The 20,189-nt window shown below is 34.1% G+C and overlaps 6 protein-coding genes across 8 annotated transcripts in view; 4 read left to right on the top strand and 2 right to left on the bottom strand.

The window, feature by feature from the left end:
- The window catches only part of LOC107459535 (pentatricopeptide repeat-containing protein At1g52620-like), a 23,115-nt gene extending 5,215 nt beyond the window's left edge, over positions 1–17,900 (top strand). Inside the window, exon 2 of the mRNA XM_016077761.3 lies at positions 16,966–17,900. The gene's annotated coding sequence lies outside the window, so the exon portion shown is untranslated. The remainder of the gene's footprint in view (positions 1–16,965) is intronic.
- LOC107459644 (glyoxylase I 4) lies at positions 1,943–2,812 on the top strand. Its single transcript, XM_016077871.3, has 2 exons — positions 1,943–2,112; positions 2,377–2,812. The coding sequence occupies exons 1-2, from the start codon at positions 1,958–1,960 to the stop codon at positions 2,738–2,740; spliced, it is 519 nt and encodes a 172-aa protein (XP_015933357.1). The 5' UTR covers positions 1,943–1,957; the 3' UTR covers positions 2,741–2,812.
- LOC107459640 (peptide deformylase 1A, chloroplastic) lies at positions 8,262–10,426 on the top strand. Of its 2 annotated transcripts, XR_008001430.1 has the most exons (5): positions 8,262–8,642; positions 8,735–8,824; positions 9,417–9,484; positions 9,560–9,861; positions 10,293–10,426. XR_008001430.1 is itself a non-coding variant. In XM_016077868.3 (4 exons), the coding sequence occupies exons 1-4, from the start codon at positions 8,313–8,315 to the stop codon at positions 9,798–9,800; spliced, it is 729 nt and encodes a 242-aa protein (XP_015933354.1). In that variant the 5' UTR covers positions 8,263–8,312; the 3' UTR covers positions 9,801–10,238. The 2 variants fall into 2 exon arrangements, 1 of the variants encoding a protein (XP_015933354.1); XM_016077868.3 differs by lacking the exon at positions 10,293–10,426 and having other exon boundaries at positions 8,263–8,642; positions 9,560–10,238.
- Positions 10,368–13,220, bottom strand: LOC107459637 (probable polygalacturonase At1g80170). 2 transcript variants are annotated; one of them, XM_016077864.3, is made up of 9 exons: positions 12,544–13,210; positions 12,343–12,474; positions 12,059–12,229; positions 11,942–11,962; positions 11,652–11,859; positions 11,316–11,397; positions 11,121–11,229; positions 10,914–11,030; positions 10,368–10,739 (listed from the first exon to the last, which is right to left on the bottom strand). In XM_016077864.3, the coding sequence occupies exons 1-9, from the start codon at positions 12,778–12,780 to the stop codon at positions 10,443–10,445; spliced, it is 1,374 nt and encodes a 457-aa protein (XP_015933350.1). In that variant the 5' UTR covers positions 12,781–13,210; the 3' UTR covers positions 10,368–10,442. The 2 variants fall into 2 exon arrangements, with proteins under 2 accessions (XP_015933350.1, XP_015933349.1); XM_016077863.3 differs by having other exon boundaries at positions 12,343–13,220.
- Positions 13,389–16,974, top strand: LOC107459954 (pentatricopeptide repeat-containing protein At1g52620-like). The gene is made up of 2 exons (XM_016078275.3): positions 13,389–13,549; positions 14,272–16,974. The coding sequence occupies exon 2, from the start codon at positions 14,356–14,358 to the stop codon at positions 16,834–16,836; it is 2,481 nt and encodes an 826-aa protein (XP_015933761.1). The 5' UTR covers positions 13,389–13,549; positions 14,272–14,355; the 3' UTR covers positions 16,837–16,974.
- Positions 17,823–19,530, bottom strand: LOC107459917 (MAPK kinase substrate protein At1g80180). The gene is made up of 2 exons (XM_052252002.1): positions 18,964–19,530; positions 17,823–18,275 (listed from the first exon to the last, which is right to left on the bottom strand). Exons 1-2 carry the CDS (start codon positions 19,371–19,373, stop codon positions 18,260–18,262), a joined length of 426 nt encoding a protein of 141 aa, XP_052107962.1. The 5' UTR covers positions 19,374–19,530; the 3' UTR covers positions 17,823–18,259.
- Between the last annotated feature and the right edge of the window lie 659 nt (positions 19,531–20,189).

Here is a 20,189-nt window from a genome sequence, read left to right as displayed (position 1 = left end):
GACTCTAGAGTCAACCATATGTTGATATGTATATACATGATTATGATGATGTCTAACATAACTAAAATGACATAGTCTCTTCATATTCAATTAAGAAGTTACGGTTCGAGTCTTCTCTCTTTAGTAAAAAAAAAAAACATTATATTTGTTAGTTTAATTAAGTTTATCATCGTGTTATATTATACCTCTCATCTCTTACTACTTGTGTTTCTGCTTACCTCATCATGCAAAATTTAAAATGAAAAAAGTAATTTGTCGTGTTATTGTATAAATCCACCCGTTTGCCCATAGAATTCCATCTATATATATGTTTTTTCATGTGTTGTCTAACGAAACGCATTTGGCTCATTGTTCGTATAGGACCTTAATTAATTTTTTTCTGGACTTTATTGCTTAAATTATTTTTTGCTGATGGATCAGGCATGAAGCATGTGCATTTAACAAAGCTAGGAAATTAAATTAAAGGTGTGCAAGTTTCACTTTCACGACAAGGCATATTAAGCAAATTAGAAAGTGAAAACTCAGGTGTAGTCGACTTCACGTGAAGTTAATAGCTGAGAGCTGTTAGATGAAAATTTAGTCAAATCAATCAAATCATCAAACGGTTCTCAATTATCAATTTCACGTGAAGTCGACTACACTTAAGTTTTCACCAAATTAGAATCCTTATTTGATTTTCTGTCACTTTCAAAATTCGATACCACTGCAGCCGATTAGCTACTACTAAGCGTCATTAATTAGTGGTAGATAGCTTTCTTAGAATCTATATCGGATCCCTTCATGTTCGTCCAAAAGAGAAGCTAGCCAATATGCTATATGCCTTTTGTTTGTTACAATCTTAAAATATATATTTTCAAAATAACACGATTACAAGCGAATGTGAATGTAATGTAAATATGTAATGATGGTCCTTTCTCATCATCCATCACATTAGTATTTTTTATAGCATCCCTATAATAATACACAATCGTAAAGCAAGTGGGGTTCTGTATGTATTTTAATTTAATTTGTGGATTTATTTGCAACATCTAGCGGTGTAAATAAAATGCATTAAAATGAATCTGAATTCTCACATTGATGCAGATAAGATCCAACAAATCATTCGTTGTCCCAACTCCTTTGCTATTATTATTAACTTGCCAGTTGATCCGATCCACTTGAAATTACATGACAATTGACAGGTACTGTTTGATAATAATACTTCCACAAAAACATTTGAAAAAATGAAGAAAAAATTTAAGTGGCACTGCATGAATAATGGAATATATATAGTTTTTAGAGTATAGCATATTTTTTTCATCAACCACGCACTACTGAAGATATATATATCACATTTATGACTCGTATATTATTCAAGTTGGTGGTGATGTGAAAATGTTAAAATCCATGTTACAATAAAACGAAGAATTCGATCTAGTGGATACTCAATAATTGGACAGTTGGTCATCATATCCGGAGCAAGAAATTAATTATTGAATATGAATATCTTCGAGTTTCTGGTTCGAATTGAATATCTAGATACAGCCTAAGAGTTTATTGAAATTATTGAAATCATTTTAGTTTTACAAATTTTCCAAAAAGAAGTACAAATTATTTCAAGAGGGCCACATAAAATATCATAGTATAGATTTGAATACACATAAAGCATAATTTTTAAAAGATTTTTTGACGAAGACAAGATGATATAGTGTGTAAGAAACTGTTAGTGACGTTAAATTTTAATGTAAAGGTACATTAAATGGAAAACTAGAAGAAAAAGCAAAACTACTAGTGACGTTATTGTCTTTGGAGGGATACGAATCCGCAACGTGGAAATGAGGTGTCATCGAAAAAGAAAAAGAAAAATCCACAGTGGATGCAACCAATGGGATGGAGACACGTGGCACACATGTAGTGCTCCTCTATATATAGGGTCCAGTCCACTAAGACAAATGTGTGTGTTGAAAGAAGAAAAATAATGAAAGAAAGTGTAGAAAACCCTCTGCAATTAAAATCAGTGAACCACATATCCTTGATATGCAGTTCGCTGGAAAAATCTATGAATTTCTACCAGAACCTTCTTGGATTTTTCCCAATCAGGAGGCCAGGATCATTCAAATTTGATGGCGCATGGTACATATTTATTTATTTATTTAAATTATTATTTTCATAAGAGAAACTAAGGAAGTTATTAAAATTTATTTTTTTATTATTATTTAGTTATTAATTCAATTTTTTTAATTTAAGTTTTTTTAATTTAATAATTAAATAACATATTTTATTTCATATCTTTAAACATTGATAATTAACTAATCAAATACAATAAATTTTAATGGCTCTCTAACGTTCTTCTTTGTATTTGCATGTAATAAAATTGAAATGGATTCATGATGACAGGCTATTTGGATATGGGATTGGAATTCACTTGCTGCAAGCAGAGAATCCAGAGAAGGTTGTAAAGAAGAGTGAAATTAATCCGAAGGACAATCATATATCATTCCAGTGCGAGAGCATGGGGGCAGTAGAGAAGAAGCTGAAGGAGATGGAGATAGATTACGTGAGGGCAAAGGTTGAAGAAGGTGGCATCCAAGTGGATCAGCTGTTTTTCCATGACCCTGATGCCTTCATGATCGAGATCTGCAACTGTGATAGCCTCCCGGTCATCCCTTTGACCGCCGTTGCCGCCGTCACTTCTTCATCCTGCTCCCTTGTCAACCTTACTAATACCATCATTCCCAACACACACCAACTTGCTCAGTGATTACTATTCTATATGTCTTTACATTACTTTATTTCTCCTCCATGCTTAATTAATTTTAGATCATTACTTTTATCGGAGTATTCTTATTAGTAACAAAGCATAAGCAGGGTTAGGTGAAGCTAATTTCCTTCATGGCAAACTAATCATTAATTAATGCGCCTAACTCACTCAGATGATTGATAAAAAATTCTTAATTCAAAAGAATAGGGATACATATCATACAATGTTACATTCCTATTAGGTATAATAATCAAGCTGACTCGTACATGTATGGCAGTTTTGTCTCAAATAATTTGTTAACAAATTTATGATACTCCCCTCCTTGGTTTGTTGGGGCTATATATATGGGGAATTTATTACAACTACGATCAACTGATGAAGCTCGTATAATATAAAATTTTGGTTTCAAATGTATGGATATGTATAGATAGTGATGACTGCTATATATATAGAAGTTTCAAGAGCATGTTTGGGAAGTAGTAGAAGTTATTTTTTTTTATTTTTAAATTATGAAAAGTTAGAATAGACTTATTTGGTTTTAAAAAAAAAAGCTTTTAATTGTTCGAAAAGTTAATTCACAGTTTTTTAAAAGAGTAAAAATATATGAATTTTTTATAAGTTATTCTATCATTTTTGTAAAATAAAATTGACTTCAAAATAAAAAAAATGTACTTTCATTTTTGCTGTGTAAAAATATTTTTTTATTATTTTATCATTCTATTTTTATTATTAAATTTGTATTTAACATTATATGTGGTATAAAAGCTCAATTTTAATTTTATTTTTTTCATGTATGATTTTATTTTTATATATTTTGCTATTATTTTTATAATTAGTTATAACAAGTTCTTGGCCCCAATAAAAGAGGAGGGAGTTCTAATAGGAGTAAAAAAAAATAACAACAAAATATACATTGACACACATTTTATAATTATTTTTTATTTTTATCTACCATATCATACATAATAAAACAGCAACCAGTAACTACATAGTAATTTCTTTGACATTATCATCAAGATTATTGTGAATTAAAATTTTATTTCTATCACCACATACAAAAATATTATTATGGGTGAAGATGAAGTAGAAGAACCAGTTTCTAATGATATTACATAAGAAGAATTAATTGCCTACAAAATGGAACTAATAAAGAGAACAAATAAAAAATTAGTTGCCTAAAGGATACTAGGAATTAGGTTATGTAAAATTAACATTTAATATTAAAAAATATTTGTTATCATCATTTTAATATTTATTTTATTGTGAAAAAAAATAATATTTTTTGAGTTATTTATTCAAACACTCAAACTTTAAAATAAGTATTTCTATAATTAAAAATTTAAATATAAAACAATTTATTTATAAGTTACTTTTAATAAAAATTCTTATCCTTTAAACTCAAAAAAAGCTTATTTAAGTTGTTTACTTAAAATGAATCTAACATCTTCGATAAACAAACATTTCTTGCACACCTCAAAGTTAAAGTAATACCCATGAATGTAGTAATTAAGAGGGATTGCACGATACTTAATTTACTACAGGTTGATTCGAAAAATTTTGCATTAACAGAGTATATACGTATGATTTGATTGTTTATGTATTCAATATACAATACTATATAACGGCCAATATGATAAACAAAAATAACTTAGATTAATAAAGTTTGAAATCATTGGACATTAAATTACTATGTACAAGAGATAGAATTTGAATCTTGATATTAGTTTTAGCTGACAAAATAAGCTGATAGGTTGATTTGAATGTTTTTTTGTTTTTAATCTGGGAGGTACAAAACCCAAAAATTGCTTCCATTTGGTGGCCTCGTTATTTAGTGGGCTTTACACAGAAATGATGTATCCGAACTTGACAGTCCACAACCCAAAAAAAAAACTTTTCTTTCATGACCAAAAACTTATAAAAAAACTGATTCTCTTTGACAAAAACAAGGCGTCCTTTTTTTTAGAACTTAGTTTTCATTTTTTTTAAATGATATAAAGAAATCATCTGTATAATCATATATTTGTAAAATTACTTTCTTATAGAATTGATTATATAATAATTGATTTGTGTTTAAACATTCCAATTCAAAGTGATTTTAAGCCATCTATTTTATTTAAATTGTATGTAAATGTTATTTTTTTATATAAAATTATGAAATAATGTATATATAATTTGTTGTAGTATGGGTTTACTGTTATGCCAATACATTTAGTGGGAACTTAAAACAAAATTTGGAGGGACAAAAAATTTAATATAAAAATTTAATGATAATATTTATATTAAAATAAAATTTATAAATATAATTATTTTTTAAGTTTGTTACTAATAAGATAATAAATAAATAATTCTACAAATAAAAAATATAAAATAGTTTATAATGGTACTCTTCAAGTCTTTAATGACTTAAATCTTCAATAATTGAATGAGAACTAAATTTTTCAGCAATTTATAATATTTATTAAAATTTTTTTATCACTTTATACAAATACAATAATATCAATACTTATTGAATATTCTAATATTTTTTATCATATAAAAAAATTAAATTAAATTAATAGTAAAATATAAAAGAATATTTAATTAAATAAATAAAAAATATCTAATTTTTTATATTTAAACTCAAAGGTAGAGAAAGTATTACTTATTGAATAGAGAGCTGCAAAATTCGAATAGAGAAGCTGCTAGCAATAAAGTATTTGAGCCAACTAAACTATTTTCTATTTTTTAAAAAAATATTACTAATTTTTTTATAAAAAATTTGGGAGACCATAACCCTCCATTGTCTTAACTAAGTTCTATACCTGAATACACTTATTGGTAACATGTTAAATCTTATTTTAAATCTAAAGTATCCTTCATAAATAAATCTCGTAAAGTTTTTTTTTCTTCTAAATATGGATCTTTTATTCTACCAATGAACATCAAAAGAGGCAAAATGTTATCTAAGAAAAGAACCTAACACAAGCAATTAACTAAGATTTATATGTTGCATTCTAGAAACAAAATGACTATCCATTCTACCAAGATTTATGTATCTCTGTGCCATAATGAAAAGTCTAATGCTTTAGAAAACCATTATGAAGGACTTTGTTTGATGATTGAATCCTTGTATCACAGAAAAAACAAGGTATATTTATATATATAAACTACTCTTCATTAATGATAAGCCAAATAAATGAATGATACAAATCAGTCAAGGCTTCAATTCATTCATCATCATCATGATGCTCCATTTTGGCAGCAGGGGAATAAACCATGCTTGCTTGTGCACTAATTAAAGAACAAATAAAGAAACAACAAATTTACAAATATATATTCATGATACATCCATACATATGCATGCATACACAACCTTATATATGTAATTAATGATGATATATAATTATATTGCATTAATCAAAGTCCCCTTGCAAGCATTTGTTCATAGTTCTCAATGGATTGGAGCCTCTGAATAAGGAGCTGCTGCCTGAAGTTCTTGATGAAGGCATCAGCGCTGGCATTTATATCTTCAGTGTTCTTCCTCTCTAGCTTCTTTTCCCCGCTCTCTTTCTTCTCCGATGATGCTGTCTTTGTCCCTTCCTTTCTTTTCTCATCTGAAAAAGCTTGCTGCTTGTCCCTTGATGAAGTTGAAGTTGAAGGTTCAACATAGTTATTCCTTCTCATTGTTGCTTCTCTAATTGAAAAATCTCAAAGCCCTCTGTGTAGTGTTTATGTGATGCTTCACCACATTTTCCTTCCTTATATAGGTAAAGCTATATGTAGCATTATATATTATAGTTTATAAAATTGAGAAAGTTAAAAGATGGTAACAAGCAAAAAAGTGCTTAGAATATCTACCCGGTCGGTTATGCTAAGCTTAGTAAATAAAACAATGGAAAAGTATGAGAAACTAATAGAATATTTGTACAATGTGTACAATGAAAATTTAGGAAGAATTAAAAATATACAAAATTTTTGGGATGAATGGTATCATAACATAATATTAAAGTGCTAAATTTAAAAGGTCAAAAATTCGATCCTTGGTGACCCAAAACCAATTTATCTGTTGTGTGAAGAAAGCTTTATTAAATACATATCATTAAATTCAACCTTATTAAATAACATATATATAGTCACTTATCATGACTTTTTATTTTCCAATGAGAAAATTAAAAGTCAAAGCGGTAAGGGTGTGCCGCCTTTATTGAAGTTCGAAGTATATAGTCCCACACGGTTGTGCCAAATGTGAAGCAGACCATTTAATTTGATCTTACGGCTTAAGACATGGATTAGTGCCTGTTAATTCGGAAGCGCCATGGTTGGCGAGACAAGTAACAATAATAATGCTACGTTAATTCAACTCTTAGTGCTAATTGGGAAAGCTCATTACCTGGCACACCCACCTTACCCGCCTGCCTAAACCATAAATTATTGGACTCTCTAGATAGGTTCATTGCATGCACCAAGCTTACCAATTATTAAGCATATTATAATAATGTAATGATGCCCATGCGTGGCTTTAATTCAGAGGCATGGCACCTCATAATCGTACATCCACATGGGCTTCGTAATTTCTATATTACTCATAAATGGGATACATATAAAAATAAAAATTACGGCTTCAGAATCCATGGTATATAATTGAATGGCTCTTGGGAATGGGCTCAGTCTCGTGAAAGTGACTTGGATTCTATCCAAAGAAACGCAAGATAGAGATCCGATTCCTTATCCATATCCACATATTCATTTCGTTATGTTATGGAATCCCTCCTGAGTTAACAAGGACATGCTTCTTCAGGATTTCAATCTCAAAACAAGCATATATTTTTCCTTTTCCGGAAGCAAACTTCACTCAACTCAAATGTAGACAAAGCCATCATACCATATCATCATCTCCAGCCCAAAAACCATAATTCTGGCAGCTCATAATTAAAGGAATCAGCTAAATTTAGTTGTTTTGTTCGTATCATGATATATTAGTTGTTAAAAAAAAAGTGCAGAACTATATCGATTTATGAATAAATTGTCACATTCATTTTTGAAAGATTGTTTATTTTTTTGAATTGGTCACCAAAATTTATTTTTTTAACCAAATTCATCCTTCAAAATTTTAAGAGTTTGTTTGGATGTCATCAATTTATTAAAAAATTATTTTTTATTTTTTAATATATTTGACAAAATTTTAATAATAAAAATAAAAGTATTAAAAAATATATTTTAACTTAAAATTTTTAAAAAAATAATTTGATTAAAAAAATTTGTTGAGAGTTGAGACTTGAGACCAATTTAGAGAACATATGATATTTCAAAGGGTAATTTAACTATTTACTCATCTATTTATTATTTTATAAAGAGCTAATTTTTTATATTTAATTGAGAAAAAAAAAGGAAAAATCATATGCTGCCTTCCATTGTTCCATAGTTCCTTGGGGCTTGCATATCCTGCAGGGCCCGCCCATTTAAAAGGTACACGTTCTGGAGCCCAAAAAGAAGTCCCTTAACCTAACACCAGTTTTTGTTAAGTAAGTGGGTTTTCAGCCCAAAATTACAGATAAAAAAAAGAACGCCACCATAGTACGGTCCCTACAAGGTGATGGGGGCGGTGGTGCAGCGGTTGTGGTTGCTCCGTTCGCATACAGCTCCCATATCACTACTAAGGAGCTCAGATACGACGTCGTTGGCGAGATGTTTGAGCTCCAAAGCAGGGTCAGGGTGGTTTCGCGGGCTCGAAGGGAACAAGAAGTCGAAACTGCCCTCTATTGTGAAAGCTGGAGAACCGGTACTGCACGAGCGTGCAATGGAAGTGAATGTGAAGGAGATAAAGTCAGAAAGAGTGCAGAGTATTATCGATGACATGATCAAGGTCATGAGGAAAGCCCCTGGTGTTGGCCTGGCTGCTCCTCAGATTGGAATCCCCTTTAGGGTACCCCTAACTTTCTCTTTCTTCCATTTTCTATGAACAATCTCAATGCCAGACTTAGTAATTTCGTTTTAATTTTCGTTGATTCTGTGAAGATAATTGTTTTGGAAGATAAAGAGGAATATATTGGTCTTGACACTAAGGAAGAGGCTGAAGCTCAAGATAGAAGACCTTTTGATCTCTTGGTGTGAGCAAATTCACATTTTTTTCATTAAGCTCTCTTACTTCAATCATGCATTATTATTATTATTATTATTATTATTAAAGTGATCATTAGATTCTCAAAGTTGTTGACATTGGATTAATTAGTTTTTGAAAAAAAAAATTAGATCCTTTAAAATAGTACAAAACAAAATAAAATTGTCTATGTATTTTGTTATTTATAGTAGTGCATGCTTGTTACTGTAACATGAGCATGAAAATGATTTAGTTTTGGACAGAGAAGCATTTATTATCTTTTGAGTTTTTATATATTCTTTATCAACTGCTCTCTATTTATCACAAATCCTATGAAAACAAGTGAAGTTTTACTCCAAAAGTTGTTATTCACGTGATTATCTTTTATAGATAGGCACATCAAAGTAATTAACAGTATATATAAGCATCACCATGAAATTTTAGTTGATGAATTGATAGAAGGACATTATGTGTCCACCATTTGCTATCCTGGAGGGCCAAAATTGTATTTTTTTTCTTTAGAGACTAATTAGTCCGAAGTCGAAATCTTTAGGACCTAATTGTCACTTTACTCTTATTATTATTATTTGTCCGTGACAGGTTATCTTGAATCCTAAGCTAAAGAACAAGACCAACAGGACAGCCCTTTTCTTTGAAGGCTGCTTGAGGTGTCTCCCAATAACTTCTTGTTATCCATTTTTAGCATTGGACTATTAACATAGTTTTCATCTTTATTTTTGCAGTGTTAATGGATTTCTAGGTGTTGTGGAGCGTTACCTCGATGTTGAGGTATCGGGTTATGATCGTCATGGTGAGCCTATCAAAATAAATGCTACAGGTTGGCAGGCTCGGATTTTACAGCACGAGTGCGATCATCTGGATGGAACTCTCTATGTTGATAAGATGCTACCTAAAACTTTCAGAACTGCCGAAAACCTGGACTTGCCTCTTGCCTGTGCCTGCCCAAAACTTGGTTCCCGCTAACCTCGCAGGGGGCTCAAGTTGAATGGAGCTGCTGCCTCTGATGATCAGGCTGTCAACACAGGTTGGATTTTATTCTAAGATTCATTGGCTTAGAAATATTGTATCAGTTTCAGAATAAGTTTTGTTTACATGTTGCAGTAATTTCTCTTGCAATATGTTCATTGTTTTTATTTGATTCACTAGATATAAGTTTGTTATAGCTTACATTAGAAAAGTTTTGGGAAAACTCTGATGGTGTCTATCTTCTCTATAAGTTGTATTCTTACAATGTACTTGGATTATGTACTATCACACTATGGAAGTTTTTTGATTTTTTTTCTTGGTGTTCTCCTTGTGATCCTACGAGGATGAAGTACTGTTTAGCACTCCAATGCATGAAATTGGTATAATTTTTTTAAAATTGTTTATTGTTAGTTAATGGAAAAAAAGAAGGGAAGGTTATTGCATATAAGGTTGAGTCCAAATCTGTGATCTAATAGTCACGATTTCTAGGGAATTCATGGACATAACGAACAGATTCTTGGAATTTACCAAAAAGAAAAGAACAGACACTAAGGAGAATAGTCATCGATGGAAATGTAACTTCTGTGGATTCTCTATAATATTCATCATTGTCTGCGAAATCGTGTACTCAAATAAAGTTCAGATTGATTCAGGAGCAGGTTTTGATCCTAATGACACTCTCTGTTTAATGAAATTGTCATTGCTTAACAAACAGGAAGGAGGGTACACAAAACCCTGAGTAGAGCCATAAGCTTGCCAGCAGTAAGAAGATGTGTTTCCTATGAAGGAGCATGATGCTGATACAATAGAAATATTTTCCAGATATAATCCTTCACATGGAGATGTATCACTGCAAGCAAACTTAATTGCTTCTTTGGTGGCTGAAGTTCCCTGAACATTAATGAAGGATATGCTCTCTACTTTGACGGCTGAGGTCTGCAGTCAGTACAAGAATTAAGCTATCAGTTCCAGTGATTATGATAAGATGATTATGCAGTTACTCTGCTCCCCAAATCATACCATATTTCAAAACCACATAAGGTTTTTACCAGAAAACAATCCACAATGGCGGCAAATGAATGAGAGTTAGAACCTTCAAGAATTACATACCTGATTCTTACATGGTTTTGGGGAATCACAGTAGTATTGGTCTATTATTATTGGGTTTGACACATTTTCCATAAGAATATTCTGAAACGTGATCTTCGATGCAAAACCTGCCCCACCCTAATAAAAATTGCAGGCAAGAGATTTGTGAGTATGAAATGGGGGAAGTTATATATAACTTGGTGAAAAATGTGAGATGAAGAAAGTGACCTGCCATGTTTTGATTCTCACCCCATTGTCAGTGTTGGAAAGGTAAGCTCCATTAACGTATATATCTTGTGCCTTCTCCCATACATTTGATTTTCCCAAGCTTCCAATACTGAAAATAAAATCCAGTGTCAATTAACATTTGTTCTCTTCTTATTCTTAATGTGTTTGTGAACTGGAAATGAAAACTACTTTCACCTGATGCCATGGCCTGGACCACATGTAATGTTTCTGATCCACACCCGTGAAGAATTTCGGACTATTGAGATGCAGTCATCTCCTGAAACCAAACATTATGCAGCAAATTATTTTCTTTTGACAAATTACTAGAGTGCATACTTTGTACTTTGTACCATTTTTCCTCAAAGTAACATGCATGACATTCCGCATATCCCAAATTCCAATAATTGGTATGTGTATGTTAATCTAAAACATGAACCACTATCTAATAATTGCACGATTACAATCAAAAGTTACATGTTAATATTACCCTAGAAAGAAATCATAATAGCTTTTTCTTTTAGGCCCACACACCTGTTCTAATTACAGTATTTCTGACCTCAACACCCTTGCATACGCTAATGTGGACTCCATCGGTATTAGGGCTTGAAGGAGGTGCTAACACTCTAAGATGGGATGCAACAACCCGCATGCAACTAGTGAATGCCAAGTGCATTTGCTGGCTATTTAACAGGGTAAGGTTCTTCACTTTCAGGTTCTTGCATTTATGAAAAGTGAGGGCCTGCAGTGTAAATGTGGTTTCATTTCATACCAGGCCCCAAATAAATATGTTACTACCTCCATGTTAAATAACTGTCACTAACCGTTGGAGCAGGATGGCATGGCTGCAAAAAGGACACATTTTGAAGACACTTTCAGTTACCCAGATGATTAGACTTGAAGTAAACATGAATTTAAGGTTGTAAGGAGCTAGGCAATACAATTGTGGAGTTGGTCTTGCATGATCTGGCCCACCATTCATGTCCCATTCCATTGATGCTTCCACCACCTTCTACAGTAAGGTGATTCACCCCATGGAAGTAAAGCCACTTGCGCTGATTTAAGCCATTCCATACTGCAGGGTCTTTTGGAGCTACTATTGTACCTAAAATCTTTAAGAACATCAAGTAGATAAAACGTTTTACATAAGTGTGTGTGTGTAGTCAATGCAGATGCTAAGATTTACATGTGCATACGAGAGATTTGATTCTTTATTTGTGCATACCCTTAATGTGATCTTTGATTTACAATGCCCAGCAATGTCAACTGGATAGATAAGAAAAGTTTTCCCGTATGGAACATCAACATTCGCAAACCCAGGGAAAGAACAAGCAGTTTTCCAAGCTTCGAGGAATGACTGAAAACAAGGTAAAGAGATGGTTACCAAATATGGAATAGGGTTGAAAGAAAACAACTTTGTGATTACCTGGGTGTCATTATGAAGGCCATCCCCTTTAGCAGCAAAATCAATGACAGAAATGACCCGTCGAGATCTGGGTCGAGTTCGGGTTCTGGTTCTGGTAAAGGTGGAACGTGGCAGCTGGATAAGAGGGTCAAAGGCTTCTGTTCGTTGGGTGAGATATTGAGTGACAAGTATTGTTACCACATGAATGAAGATAACGATTGTTGTTTTTGAGGATGAACAATATCCCAGGTTCTTCATTCTCTGTCAGATTCAGGCCATTCTTGGTTTCCAATCATTCACTCAGAAATCAGAATCTAAGACTACCGACATTTTGTTAATTGTTACACAAGAGTTTAGGTGAGGCCCAAACCTGCTTTTAAGATGACACTACATAAAGTTAAGTATCACTTATTCACTTGGGCAATGATTATGTTCACTAATTAATACTAATATAGTTGGACATAGTTCCTTTAGAAGACAAATCGAAATATAGGTCTTATATTTTGGCTTGTGCCCAATAATCGTGAAAGACGAAAGTTCCTTACTATGTACTCTCACAATCTTCACTTATTATTTTTAGTCCATACATGATACAACTAATACAAGTCCTGGTACTCTTTTTTTTGGTTCTCTTGAAATTTCCTTCTTGTTTTACTTGTGCTTCTCTCTCTGCTGCCTTGTATAAGATGCATGAAATATTGCCTACAAATCCCTTTTTCTTTTTTGATGAGTGGCTTAGGATCTCTGAAGATGAGAGAAAAACCAAATAAATCCGCAAACCGGCGGTTTTGTGTAACCCGGCCGGTTCGAAGCTCTTTTTCGTTTTCGTTGCCCAAAATGACGTCGTTTTGGGATTTTTTCAGGCTCCAATCCCGCCGGCCGTCTCGTCGTCTTGATGCGGCTTCGACGACATCCCCTGCTCGCAGGTCGTCTTCTCCGTCGCAGTTCTTTGCTTCCCGGCACCTTGCTCCGCGTTGTCGGCGCCGTCGTCGCCTCCTCTCCGTCCACTGCCTCCTCTCTCGGACAGGTTGGTGGTCTCCTCATTCCTCACTTCTCTAAGATCTGCATTATGCCATTGTCTCTGTTTTTGTAGTTATTCTGTTCTGTTTATGTTAAATGATTAATTATAACTGGTTGAATTTGTTGATTCTTGATTATGAATTTACTGAATTTGTTGAATTTTTTTATTGAGCATCTGTTTAGTGTAGTGATAGTTCTTTTCTGTTGAACTGCTATGATGTTGCTTTTAAATGTATGTTGAATTGAATGGTTATTTTCAAGTTGAATACAACCACTTTACTTGTAGTTAGTGCTTGTTATCCATTTATCAATTTCTCATGGTTGTTTGTCTTAGTTAGGCACCAATCTTGCTCATAATTTAAATCATTCGGCAAATTTAAGCTTGAAAACATGTTGGCAAAACTGGTTTTATGTCCAAAACAGGTTTTAGTGAATGCATATATGGTTGTTTTTGTCTTGCCTAACAGGAACCCTTTGAAGTTTGAATTGAACAGTTGAAAATAGGTTATGCTCCCCAACATTGAACAATTTGTTTTATATTTTTTATTTACGTGAAATCGGTTTTATCGATTCAAACAGTAATTTATCGGTTGAACTAATAAATCAGTGAATCAGTACTTTGACCCGATTTGATCACTGATTCGGTTCTTGCAACTATGCTTATAGATGAATCACACAGTAACGTCGAAATGAATCCAAAATAATTAGCTCATGTGTTGGCTGTAACAGAATCTGGTTGAACAATAAATCAACCAGCTCCAAGAAGGGAGCTTGTCTTTCACAAATGATTGGCACCATAACACTCAAAATCCAATGTCAAAGGCCATCCTCGCTCGAATCAAACCCCGTAACCGCCCCAAAGCCACCACCTATACGCCGACCCGCTTCAGTCCCTGCATCCACAACCTCATTATTGACGCCGTTCGAATACTGGCAACCCACGCCCAATGGCAGGACTCCCTTGCGTCTCGCTTTGCAGAATCCGAGGTTCTAGTTTCAGACGTTGCCAATTTCATTCTAGACCGAATACACGACCCCGAACTGGGTTTGAAGTTCTTCGACTGGGCTAACTCGAGACCCTTTTCTTGTTCCCTCGATGGCTTTGCTTATTCCTCTCTTCTTAAGCTCCTGGCAAGATTCAGAGTGTTCTCCGAGATCGAGCTGGTTCTGGACAGCATGAAAGTTGGGAACTTGAAGCCTACCCATGAAGCTTTGAACTCTCTGATTCGAGCCTACGGAGATTCTGGGATGGTTGATGCTGCCCTACGGTTATTCTATACAGTGCGGGAAATGCATGGTTGTTTTCCCAGTGTTGTCGCTTCTAATTCGTTGCTGAATTGTTTGATCAAAAGGGGGAACGTTGAGGTTGCAAGGAAGCTGTATGATGAAATGCTTGTGACAGATGGTGGCACTGGTAAGGTTGTGGATAACTATAGCACCGGGATAGTGGTTAAGGGTCTATGCGGCTTTGGGAAGGTTGAGGAAGGTAGAAGGTTGATTGTAGATAGATGGGGGAAGGGTTGTGTGCCCCATGTTGTGTTCTACAATATGATTATTGATGGGTATTGCAAGAAGGGTGATCTCCAAGGTGCAACTAGAGTTTTCAAGGAACTGAAATTGAAGGGATTTTTGCCAACGTTAGAAACTTATGGTGCTATGATTAACAGTTTATGCAAGGAAGGGGATTTCGTGACAATTGATCAACTTATGAAAGAAATGGTTGAGAGGGGATTGAGTGTGAATATTCAAGTGTATAATAATATTATTGATGCTCAATACAAGCACGGTCTGGTGGCAAAAGTAGCTGAGACAATGAGAAGGATGGCTGAGATGGACTGTAAGCCGGATATTACTACGTACAATATTATGCTTAACTTTTCGTGTAGAGTTCGAAGGATCAAAGAAGCTGATGAACTTTTAGAGAGGGCAATAGAAAGGGGATTAATGCCTAACAAGTTTAGTTATACGCCTCTTATGCATGCTTATTGCAGAAAAGGGGATTATGTTAAGGCATCAAATATGCTTTTTAAGATTGCCGAAACAGGAGAAAAACCAGACGTGGTTTCGTATGGAGCTTTTATCCATGGAGCCATTGCTGCCGGGGAAATTGATGTTGCACTTATGGTAGGGGTTAAAATGATGGAAAGGGGAGTAATTGCTGATGCCCAAATTTACAATGTCCTGATGAGTAGCCTATGCAAGAAAGGGAATTTTCCTGCTGCCAAATTGCTACTTTCAGAAATGCTTGACCGAAATGTTCAACCAGATGCATATGTTTATGCCACCTTGGTAGATGGATTAATTAGGAATGGTGAACTTGATGAGGCAAGAAAGCTTTTTGAAGTCATAATTGCAAAGGGTATAGACCCCGGTATTGTTGGGTACAATGCCATGATTAAAGGTTTTTGTAAATTCGGAAAGATGGCAGATGCTCTGTCATGCTTGAATAGGATTAAAAATGCACGTCATTCTCCAGATGAATACACTTATTCCACATTTATAGATGGGTATGTGAAGCAGCATGACTTGCAAAGTGCACTCAAGATGTTTGGGCAGATGGTGAAACAGAAGCTCAAGCCAAATGTGGTCACCTACACGTCCTTGATCAATGGATTCTGCAATATAGCAGATTTGGGCAGAGCTGAAAAAGTTTTCGCAGGGATGCAATCTTTCAATTTGCAGCCTAATGTTGTCACATACACTATACTTATATGGGGATTCTGCAAGACCACTAAACTTGAAAAGGCAGCAACATTTTTTGAACTTATGCTGACAAATAGTTGTCTCCCAAATGACACTACGTTCCATTATCTGATAAATGGTTTGACAAATAATACAAACGCACTGGTTCTTGTTGAGAAAAATGTGTCTGACAAAGATTGCAGAACCTTGCTATTGGATTTCTTTGCAGTGATGATATCGGATGGATGGAGCCCTGTGATTGCTGCTTATGATTCCATTATTATTTGTCTTTGTAAGCATGGAATGTTTGACACTGCTCAGTTGTTGCAAACAAAGATGCAGAGTAAGGGGTTTCCTATGGATCCTGTATGTTTCAGCGCTCTGCTACATGGGTTATGCCAGAAAGGTAAATCAAAAGAGTGGAGAAATACTATAACTTGCGACATAAGTAAGATTGACCTACAAACTGCTGTTACGTATTCCCTGATATTAGACAAATACTTGGGTCAAGGTATGCATTCAGAGGCTTCGGTTATTTTGCAGACCTTGATTGATGACTCCAGGGCTTCTGAGCATCCTGCAGAACATGATCTAAAGGTTATAGTAAGATAGGGAACGAGGAAATGTAATATATAAATGTAATATACGGGGAGTTAGAATTTCAAAAAAGATGACCCTTCCATATTTTTTATCTGGATTCTGCCATGCTTGAGGACAGCATCCATGAAAGAAACAGTGCAGGTTTTTCATTCTATAATTATTTTTATGAAGAGGGTGTTTAGTTCACTCCGTGCTATGAATTGAAGCATGGGATGTGGCTACCTGTAAAAGCAGAGTCTGCAATATATACTGGCACTTTATGATTGATCATAAGGCATGTTCTGTGAGTTAAAGCTTCAGGTACATTTGGCAGTTCACTAGTTAAATTTGAACGTTTCCTACAAATTGCACTTGGCTCTTTCTCATCTTAGATTGGCAGCTACTTGGTTAATGGTCAGTTGGTCACTCATGGATGGTGAATATCTCAAATACTTTAGAAAATAAATTTGAAATTTCTGATTTTTCGTAGAAATGGTAATTTGGCAACACTGAAACCTGCTGTGATGTCATGTGCACTATCAAGTTTATCACATTGAATTCAACTAGTTTAGGGTACTCGATATTTCAGTAATTTATTCAAGAATCTCTAAACTATATTGCATTAATATTAAAAATAATGATAGTAGTTTTAATTAAGACACTAATTGAGAGAACATAAGATGAGAAGACACCACGTCCAACTCAAAATCTTAAGGTGTTAAGTAAATGAGTCTCTCATTTTATAAACTCCTCACTCTTCCATGCTTTTTTAGATGTGAGACTAACTTCAACACTCCTCACACTTGCAACACTAACAGTAAGACCAAAACTTGATCAAGATATATAGTTATGAAATGAATCTCTCTACATAAACGACAAACCGAGCCCAGGAAGAACAAAAACTAGTAAGTGCCTTCATAGTTCAGCACTGAAGGGCTTGTCTACTGATGAATCCTATCCATATTCTCTATCTTGCAATAACAAAAAAAATGCAAATCACTAGGAAATACACATCATCATCCCACATGGGCGTAGATCTTCATGCACCCTGCTCATCAATATCTCCATTTTCACCATCTTCAGCAGCTGCAGCAGTCATCAACTCATCGAAATTTGCTGTCTTTCTAAGTACTATTATTTGGCTTGTGCCCAATACTCGTGAAAGACGAAAGTTCCTTACTATGTACTCTCACAATCTTCACTTATTATTTTAGTCCATACATGATACAACTGATACAAGTCCTGCTACTCTTTTTTTGGTTCTCTTGAAATTTCCTTCTTGTTTTATTTGTGTTTTTCTCTCTCCTGCCTTGTATAAGATGCATGAAATATTGCCTACAAATCCCTCACTTTTTTCGTTTTTGATGAGTGGTTATGAATCTCTGAATAAGAGAGAAAGACCAAATAAATTTGGGTTGCATTTATTGGGCCTATTTGGGTTGAAGATCGTTGTAATTCAGGTCTCCAAAAATCTAATAGCATAAAAAGATTACATTGTTACTTAAAAAGGATTACATTTTCTCTCTTTTGGTGTAGTTGCGTTTCCACAAGGGAAATAGCCATAGGTGAGGGTTTGGGATCATCATGTGATTGAAACTAAAAGGCCAACATAGAAGCGTGGGTTATGTACCCCCACCATTGTGTATGTTTGCTTATTGCCGATAAATGATAATTATAATAGAAAAAAATTGGTGTAAATAACTAAATATAATTTCTCATAAACATTCAAAACCCAATATATAGTAATCATGTCTATATATAGATTTTCATTATACAAACATCCAAATGATATTATTCCTGAAGAACCCAACAAGTGTATACACATAGATACATTCATACATATATAAACTTATCTATCCAATAATAAGCCGACCAAAATAATTAAAAATAAAGCATGTCTGCAAGAAGCATAATGAAATCAAAGTACTATTAATATTTTGAATAGAAAAATAAAACTTATTGAAAACTGTAAAGGCAAAAGAGCAACGCAAAACTCATCATTACTCTACCCTACAAACCTAAACACATCCAAATTAAAGAGAATTCACTAATAAACCCCTTAATTTGCGTTCACCGGAATATGCTCTCTTCGGCCACCGGAAAAGGCACCTAGCACAACAACAACAACAACAGCAACATCGATGAAAACAAAGAAACTACCTCGATCGATGATGCTTGGTTTTGGCGGGTACTTGGCTTCTCCGATGAGACTTGTCTGCTTTTCCAAAAGCAGCACAGAAGCCACACGCGGAGAGCTTAGGAGACGGTGGCTCGATTGCCGGCGATACTTTTCCGGTGCGGTATCCGCGAGCTCCTCCGCCGTTAGAACGGCTTCTCTGGACGGTGTTGATTTGTGGTAGTGGCGGTGCAGCAGCTGAAGAAGCATCCTGATGAAGAAGGTCTTTATTATCTTGCTGGTTGTTATTGGCACCGCCACCAGCGGCAGCAGCAGCAGCAGCAGCTTCAGCTTTGTTGATTTCTTCAGACAAGAACTTGTCGTCCCAAACAAAACCAGATGAGCCTTGTCTTCTGAAGGACACTGCAGATCTTTGTAGACCAAGACCAGCCATGGTTAATTTCTTTCTAAGAAACTGTGACTTTTGCTCGCTCTATTAATTGGGAGAAGAAAGGGCAGTCTCTGTTGAAGAAACTAGAGAGAAGTGGTTAAAGCTTTTATGGAAGAAAAAGTCCTACCATTAAAGCTACGTATATTACTACTCTATCTCTACCTAGTCAATATATTGTGGAATCTTGTAACGCTTTCATTTGCTTCTTCCTTTAAATTAATTAGAAGTACTAGATCCAGTAATTTTTGTGATTTGTAGTCATTAATAGTCATTAATAATATTTTGGAAAAGTATGAGAAGCCAATAGAATATTTATACAATATGTACAATAGAGGTTTATGAAGTAATAACAATTCTGAAACTTTTGGAATGAGTGGTATCATAATATGGTATTAGAGCGTTAGATCCGAATGGTACGAGATTACTCAATTTTCTTTTGTAAGTTACATGTCAATCAAAATTTAATAAAATTATTGGTGGTAGACTTTTTTTAAATTAAATATTTATTTATAAAACATCTATATTGTATTATATTTTTTAATTATAATTATTTGAATAATATATCTTGTACTTAGAAGAGGATTACGGAGCAAGAGAAATGTCCATGGGACTTAAAATATATAAATATATAAAAGATAAGATGTTAATGTATGGTTAGCATTCAAATTGAGCTTATGGCTTCCAGGACCACCGAACCCGCGTTTGTTTCATTCACACACATTTGGCAGCCATCTTCAATAACTCAAAAAAAATGAAATTATATTTAAATATCGTAATATCTAATAGTCTGAATTTTTTTAATTTGTTTATTGGAGATAG

Source organism: Arachis duranensis, chromosome 7 (genome assembly GCF_000817695.3).
Source record: "Arachis duranensis cultivar V14167 chromosome 7, aradu.V14167.gnm2.J7QH, whole genome shotgun sequence".
In the NCBI taxonomy this organism is placed as follows: domain Eukaryota; kingdom Viridiplantae; phylum Streptophyta; class Magnoliopsida; order Fabales; family Fabaceae; genus Arachis; species Arachis duranensis.
The sequence above is the reverse complement of the archived record's forward strand: the minus strand, read 5'-3'. Positions and strand labels throughout refer to the sequence as shown.